The sequence below is a fragment of the Poecilia reticulata genome, unplaced genomic scaffold (assembly GCF_000633615.1).
Source record: "Poecilia reticulata strain Guanapo unplaced genomic scaffold, Guppy_female_1.0+MT scaffold_536, whole genome shotgun sequence".
Taxonomy (NCBI): Eukaryota; Metazoa; Chordata; class Actinopteri; order Cyprinodontiformes; family Poeciliidae; genus Poecilia; species Poecilia reticulata.
The window spans coordinates 4,007-12,342 of NW_007615294.1; the positions used below are offsets into that span (position 1 = coordinate 4,007).

Below are 8,336 nucleotides of genomic sequence, written 5' to 3' on the forward strand. Positions count from 1 at the left end.
TCCGGCCTGTGCTGTTCAGACTGTCATGAAAAGATCAGATACAGATTACACTACGTCAAAAAGAATCGGAATTGGGTCACTTCAGGCTGCAGTGTGAACGCAGCCTTACTGAAATAATAGAGTGCAAGTTAGAATTTTTTGAGTTTGGCTCGTTTTTTTCACTAATTACGTCGGCATGGTTACTCGAAATATCAACAGAAGTAATAGCCCACATGCCGAGATCCAGCCGCATGTTTGATATATACTGTATATTGTGGTGTGCACGTAGCGGTAGGAGCCACATAAACGGTGAAAGGAAGCGGCAGTTATTTTGAGGTGCAGAGTAATGGGTGCCTTTCATATGCATTGCATGGAGGCATTGAAATGCTTTGCCTTGGAAGGCATTTCAATGCTCTCCTATGCTCTGCTACTGCAGGCCCTAAAAAAAAAAAAAAAAAGAAGCAGGTTTTCATGAAACTTCTTATATGCTTGTTTGAAGACAAACTGATTGCTCAGTTTCTGATGAACCGTTGCAGTCATGTCAGCCACTACATTATTTTAACATAATCACCTTGCCATCTACAATGACAAGCAAGTGTTAAATCCAAACCTTCCAGATGTTGCCAAATAATAAAGACTCTGATCATCTTCAGGCTCTAATTTGGAATCCCTTCACACTCATGACTCTGTGAAATGGGTTATTTTTCACACATATGTATYGGTTTCAATTAGTGCRGAGACTGGCATATGTCACAACACAGGTGTGGACTTCCATAATGATGATTTTAGAGAATAGACTGTAGACATTTTTAATTGTATGCTTATCAAATTAAATACATTAAAATATCCCCAATGGTCATTTGGTGATTTYCTTCAAATAAACTGGAATCAATCATGCTATGTAGAGTTGGCTAKGGTTGATCTCTTCATCTAATCCCTTTGTGACTCCTTGATGTTTAGATCAGGGCTTTGTGGGGGGCTTACCATCTGTTACTCCACTCCTTTTTTCTGTCACAAAGGGCACCGTTTAGGATTGTATCTGTACATTTGGTATCATTTTCATGCTTTTGGATAAGTTGGACACAACTAGAATTGTTTACTGAAAGCAATGTTTAATTTGTAACAAAAGTTTTGATTTTATGTACTTTTAAGGCAAACTACAAAAAGTCTGTTTTTATTTTAATYCATAGAAAGTTAATTTATTCTTCAGTTCAAATATATTTCAGTCTATAAATGAAAGTAGTGTTTTTATTGTATTTTTTGCAAATGCCTTGAGTACATTATCAGTATTTGGTGTGTTCTCAATCAATTTTAAAACCTACAGCAGGTGWTGGTTTTGTGTTGGCTGCTTACATSTTATTGATTCATTATGCTGTAAAGACACATTTTTGCTTTAGTTTGAGCAAATCTTGTTTCACACTATTTATTTAGATAGCATGCTGATGTTATCGGAAAATCAGCAATATCCAAATGTTGTGAAAGACACCAAGTGCTTGGCAAACATATCTTTTAATGGCTGCTATCGAGGTAAAATGCTGTTTTGGAACTAAGTTGTAAAGCTTACAGACTTGCGTTTTTGAATTACTTTTGACAAGCACACAAATGTGCTTTGCTGCTTAGCCATCCATTATTCTTTGTAACTTGTTTCAGGCATTATATTTACAAGTGACATTCAGATTTCTGACCTACTATTATATATCAGTAATGCAAGTTTGCATGTTACAGTGTTACAGTCAAGTTAATAACTAAGGTCCACATTACTTTCTCTACGTCAGAAAAATGTTTGTGTTGATCCAAGGTGGTTATTAAACTCGTATTCCTTGAAACTTGGAGCATGAAGCTTAGAAATGTGTAGCTTTTTTACCCTTAATTATCCTGGTCACCACCAACTTTCTCTCATCCTATAAGCAACCTTTGAAACCAACAGTGTGTCTTATGAAATGTTTTTAATTTTGGTTGGATGTAAAGTGCAATTGATAACTAGAAATATCACAGAAATGCCACTACAGGAATACCTCATCAAACTATTTCACATTTGCCCTGCAGCTCAGTGTTTTATAAAGATAYGCTACCTTTTGTAAATAGTTCTCCACACGTCTGATGTGGTAGTATAAGCAATTTGATCTCCACTGGCTTTTGAGCCTTTGACATTTATGCAAGTTTTGCTACATGACTCAATAATAAAAGTTGAAATAACATTTATAGAAATTAATCTCATGCAACACTATGCTGAATGATAAATGTTTAATGTGGCTCCAGCTGCTGGCAAGTTTCAGATTAATACTTGCATATCATTATTTGACCTCTTGGGGACACACAGAGGTTGGTGATAACATACCCAGTTGGTCAGATGATCCCTAAATATGGATGGGAAATGAAATAAGATGGGATATCATAGCTAAAGTCAAACTATTCTGAATTCTGTAAAATCTATACCCTTGATCCCAGCATGCACACACTATACAAACTACATCCACTTTTAAAAACAACCCACATACTTTAAACATGTGACACTACTGGAAGATTCTCGCTTCTTGATGTGTTTTTCCATGCAGCAACCAAACTGAGTCATTTTGGTGAGATTTCACATGCAGTATTTTATTCAGTGAATGCAAATGAGTAATGAACAATTAATTGATGGAGGCTAATGTGTGTATTTCAAATGTACTTGTCTATATGAACTATACCTCTTTTCAATAAAGCACTCTAATACAGCTTTTGATTAATGTACATATTGATTAATGCAAAGAAAAGAGTTATATTTAATTGAACTGATCCATTGCAAATAACTTTGTATTGCATAGCTTTACATATTCTCAAAATTAAATATTTTTAGAGAAAAAAATGCAGTTTCTTTGTGTGCCATGTTTTTTTTTTTTTTCCACAGAGCAATTTTAGTTGGAGTGGAGTAATTGTTTTCTGTGAATGTCGATAGGGGTCATTATCGGTGACTTGCAGAGAGCTGAACATTTAATTATTGCAAACCAAATGACTCGAGTCTCCTTTCTGACCAGTCTGTATGCAGATTTACTGCATAAGTGGCCCATATCATAGAGTCATTTGTTAATGTCCTTGACAGGGCAGATTAAGCAAACAACACATGCAAATAGGCCTCTCCTTTTCCAATTTTAAATGAATATAAGTAATGGAAATTCATGTTTATTCAAGCTTTGCATTTAATATGTTTGGGCAAAAGGATCTTTTATGGAAATTACTGATTAAAACCCAAGTTTGCATGATAATATTCCATAATTTTCTTTTAAAGGGGCAGCATTATGTATTTTCCAGGCACATAGTGCCAATAGGATAACTGTGTTATCTTCAGTTGTTGTAGCACTTTTGGGATACTCCCCCACCCCCAAAATGCCATGGGAGAGTCAAGAAATCCCAAACATGCATAGAAGAAGCAAACCCACATTTCAGGTATGATTTTGATGAGGGACTAACATAATAACATGATACAAAGCTAAAAAAAAAAAGTTGATTTCACATAATACCTTCTTTAATTATCTGATTTGGTAACTTTTTAATTGAATTCCCTGTAAATTAGTTTCACTTAATCCTGGTTATCATTTTCTGATCAAGCTATTACTTTTTTTTAATCAGGCATATAATGGTTTGCTTAATTTTTTCTGTTGCTTTCTGAAATAATGAAAAAGTGGCATTGGATCATTTTCTTATACATGCCAATTCATTTCTTTTTGCTAAGAAATACAAAGTCACTGACAGCAATTTGGACATGTATTTATGTAGAAATAGTCACTGACAGATAGTTAAACCAAGTTTCACTTTCTGTGTCTTATGTAACTTGCAAGTAAATAAAACAAGCACGAAGAAAATAAGTCAGAATTATGGCTTCTTTTAGTTTTTCTCCAGAGCCGGCACTGCGTGTAGGATCAGTGGGAGACTTTTCAGAGAATGTTATGCACAAATTAAGACATTACAATAGCCCAGCCTAAAAGTCAGAAGTTTTAGCATTTAGCCAAAGAGAGAACTCATGTGGTTTGTTTGCTCGATAATTTCTGCATTTCTGCTGTAAGGGATTCATTCCCTTCTTTAAAAATACATCGGTCTCCAGTGGCAAATTGCTGCTGTCTGATTCTCCATACTGTCACCTTGACATTTTCATAACTCTGTTTGACATTTTCCAAATTGCACAATGTATCTCATTTTTATTCATTTAGTTGCCCTGCTGCTAGCATCAAATTAGGCATGCATAAGAGGTAAACTGCACATGCTGAACATGTAATGTTATGCCCTTAAGACATACCTTTAGTCCCACACTTCATGTTTCTACTCCACATCATCATTTAAATAACCTTAAACATGCAAATAATGGCATTAGAAACGGAATAGGTCAACGCATTTGATGAACAGTCTTCCCTATATTCAACAAAGACATTATCAAGCTGACAATTGCTCTTGCATTTTCATGTGTTTCCAAAGGCGGTGCTTTTGACCTGTCTTGACTTTGATCCATATCCTGCTTCTTGGCAGGATTTYTTTGACTCTAGACTCGCCGTTTCAGAGCTCTCTTTTACTCTTCCCTGTCGCTGMCTCACTCCCTCTTCAGTTTCTGTCTGATTCAGTTTCTTTCCTCTCTACTAACCTGTCCTCGGGGCAAGCTCATCGCCCTTCATCTGTCCATCTTATACCATCCCTAAGCCCTCTGTGGGTGTAGATGTCGCCATATCCCCTTTACCCCGTGGAGTGTCTCACAAGTCATTAAGTCAGAGAGAAAAAAATCCAGATGGAAGTGCTCCTGTGACCTGACCCAATCATTTGCTATCAGTCCTCTCTACACTACAGACATGGAATGAGCTAATATATACCATTGCAGATGACGTTCACGTTTTCACAGTTGGCAGCACTGTTGCTTTGTAAAAATAAGGCCCAGGATTCAAATCCCAGCCTCTGGTATTTMTGTGTGGAGTTTTGCAGATTCTCCCTGTGCATTTGTAAATTATTTCTGGGTATGGCAGCTTCCTCCCATAGTCCAAAATTATGATGGCTGGGTTAATTGGTCTTTCTAAATAACCCTTAGGACAAAAACAAAACAAACAAAAAATACATGCACACTTATACTTGTCTCTTTGTTGCTATATGATGACTTGCATGTACTCCCCGCTCTCGTCCAATGACCGCTGGAATATACATACCCGATCCCCATCATCCTGCAAGGACAAGCCATAGGCAATAGAATAATTAAGTCAAGTCTCCAGTTAACATTATTTTCTGTTATGTCAACTAGTAACTTTGTTTTCCCTTTTGCATTTTGCCTTCTTCATAGAAAGTACATTCTGTCTATCTAGGATACATTTGTGAAGGGGAGCATCAGCTGAGATAAGGAAGCTGACAACTAAACATTCTCCCTCTTCTGTTAACTTTTAACTGTTCTTGCTTTTCAGTGGGAATGTTTGGATGGTGTGATTCCTGGATAATTCATCTTGTAAAACATTTTTTTAAGGATTAAAGTCAATTGATTGTAGGATTGTTGAAATAATCATCTTCTGCATCCTGAAAGTCTCTGAGGAACTGTAGTGGAAATTTGTTTTAATAAGTCTTTTCTTTTTTAAAAAAAATTACAATTAGTTTTGATTGTATTGTTTTTGTTGGCGCTAGAAAAAAAAAAGCAAATAAAAAACTTAGTTTGATATTGCTCTTTGTTACTGCTGTAGTAACATCTCTTTGAGTTATTTGTTCATGGATCTACCCCTGGTGTCAAGCTGACAAACACAAGCATGATCATGTTGATCTATAATTTCCCAGCCTGTGACACTGTTGCTTTTAAGGCTGCAGGTGCTGATGTCATTGGTCAAGGCATTTTTGGCTGCTGATTCCTTTCACTTGTTCCTGTTTTGGTAAAAAATAATTTCAAAAGTTATGTTCTGTAGTGTCTGTGTTCAAAAGTAGAATAAGAATCTGAAGTATGATCTGGTAAAACATTTTATGCTTTATTCATTAAATTGTAGCTTGAATCCTTGGCTTCAGTTCTCTGAGTTTGACTTTGATCTATTTTTTGCCTTGGCTGGATTTTCTGACTATGTTCCCACTGTTTTCTTTTCCCCTCCCCTGGTTTTCTGTCGCTGCTCCAAACTCTCCCCTTTCTTCCCATCAGGGTGGGATGATCGCCCTTCTGCTGTCCGTCCTGTGCCTCGTCCTGATCCTGTACACCCGCAGGCGCTGGTGTAAGAGACGCCGCATCCCTCAGCCCCAAAAGAGTGCCAGCGCTGAGGCGGCTAATGAGATACACTACATCCCATCAGTGCTGATGGGAGGACAAGCACGGGAAAGTCTAAGGAACTCCAGGGGTCAGGGGCCAAACTCTGGTGGCACCCTCAGCATCCGGGAGACACCAATTTTGGACGGGTACATGCAGAGCAGGTTCAAATATGACTAGGAGGGACTTATTTTAGGATCTAAGGCTGATAAGAAAAGGTTCTAGAGACATGTCACTTTGGAGATCTAAAGTTAGGTCAGTATGTTGCAGCGGTAACTGAATTCAGTGTCATCTGCAGGTACGAGTACGACATTACAGACCTGCGTCACCATTTGCAACGAGAGTGCATGAACGGCGGGGAGGAATATGCCAGTCAAGTCACCCGTACCTTGGACTCCCTTCAGGGCTGCAATGACAAGAATAATATGGACCTCACACCGGGTTAGTAGACTGCAGAAACAACCAGAGCAGAAAAGACAGAACAGATGGGATAAACATGGGAAAAAGTTTTAGTTCTTCTGAAACGGATTGTAACACAAATCAGATGTAAAACAAACATCCTGATGCTCTTAAGTGTTTTCCTGTAATTTTCTGAAATATTCAAACCTTTTTTATATTAGAAATGTGACGATATTTCGTCTTTTCCACAAATGTGACTTTTTTTGTACAACTTTATCATAAAAGGTTAGCTGAAAAAAAGCAAATTTTTACTCTGGCAGATGGTCATACACTAAGCCAGCAAATCTGAAATTGAAGACAAAAAAAAGAACAATGCTGTATTTTGTTCGCTATGACATGCAAGGCTGTTTCTAAAACAACTCCTCAAAGTATATTGTCCTGTACTATCAGGACAATAAGCTTTTTATTAAGCCTTTAAAAGTTGCATTGATGGTCCTGATTGCTTTTCTTCTGCAATCTTCAGAMGTGATACTTGCTCTAACAGACACAAACATACACATTAAATTAGCCCTTGACTGAGTTCCACTTAGCTCTGAAGAGTGCTTTAGTTTTGTTTATTTATCCTGGTGTTGGTTTAGATTTTTTAGAGCAGCAAATAATTTATATGGTAAAAAAGAGTGGCATTTCTTATTTTTTATATTTTTTTAAAAGTAAATATTTTAAGAGTATTTTTTTTTTACCCTACTAAGACCTAGGGCTCAGCGATGTGACCTCAAAATCATTTCGCTGTATATTTTCTCAATAGTTGGTGTAAATTGTGATATCTAAAATTAGGTTCCTGATCTCTGTATTATTGTTTGACCCCATACTGACGTGATGAACCATGACTCAGACTGTAAACCCATTTTCAGAGAAGCGGGATAAAAACGAGCCTTACAGCTATCCTCCCACATGACACAAGAGTAGAAGTGACTTTTAACCACTCCAACTCCAAAACAAYGCTTATGCTGCAGTTTGGCTCCTCGGTGTGAAACAGTAGATTAGCCTGGCGACTGTAATCTGAAAGACCAACCGAAAACCAATGGTTTAGGGACAAATCCCCATCCCTGTGACCAATAAACCAACCACAGAGTGTGACTGCCAACAACTAATCAGAGCACAAAATGTTCAACTACTAAGCAGAAAAAACCCCAACAACTAGGCAGAATGAACATGGTTTCTGAGATATCAAATTGACATTTAGTGAACAATGCTTACAATAGAGATCTTTATACCTTCRTTTTTTYTCAAAAAGCTAGACAATAACTTCTCAACCATAGTCATGCTTCATTTGATGCCTTGACGTCTCTTGATGTCGACTTCAGACATGCAGTGTTCAATAGTCTCATCGTAACTTTTAGTCGTTTTTGTGAGGCTATTAGCTCAACTGTAGCTTCCCAGAGAAAGCTTGATAGCAACAAACTGACCCAGTTGTTTAGACTCTATTCTTCCTCAATTGAGAACCTTTTTCCCATTCACAAATAAGTCCTTTGTGAAATAATACAGCTTTCCGAACCCCTCAACACATTGTCATTCCTGCTGGGGATTTTAATTTGTTTTGATGGCACTATGATGCTGCCTCTAACTGCAAGTTCAGTTTTCTGAGTGAGTGAGTGAGTGAGTGAGTGAGTGAGTGAGTGAGTGAGTGAGTGAGTGAGTGAGTGAGTGAGTGAGTGAGTGAGTGAGTGAGTGAGTGAGT

General features: G+C 37.4%; 1 protein-coding gene across 1 annotated transcript; it reads left to right on the top strand.

Annotated features, from left to right (window-relative positions):
- The first annotated feature begins 6,070 nt into the window (after positions 1 to 6,070).
- Positions 6,071 to 6,671, top strand: LOC103461062 (astrotactin-1-like). Its single transcript, XM_008403381.2, has 2 exons — positions 6,071 to 6,348; positions 6,498 to 6,671. Exons 1-2 carry the CDS (start codon positions 6,104 to 6,106, stop codon positions 6,643 to 6,645), a joined length of 393 nt encoding a protein of 130 aa, XP_008401603.1. The 5' UTR covers positions 6,071 to 6,103; the 3' UTR covers positions 6,646 to 6,671.
- The last annotated feature ends 1,665 nt before the right edge of the window (positions 6,672 to 8,336 follow it).

What these genes read in the sequence shown, in the direction of transcription:
- LOC103461062 (XM_008403381.2), top strand. Translation starts at nt 6,104, where the DNA reads ATGATCGCCCTTCTGCTGTCCGTCCTGTGCCTCGTCCTGATCCTGTAC. An exon ending in GAGACACCAATTTTGGACGG is followed by an intron (nt 6,349 to 6,497) that starts GTACATGCAGAG and finishes TGTCATCTGCAG; the next exon opens with GTACGAGTACGACATTACAG.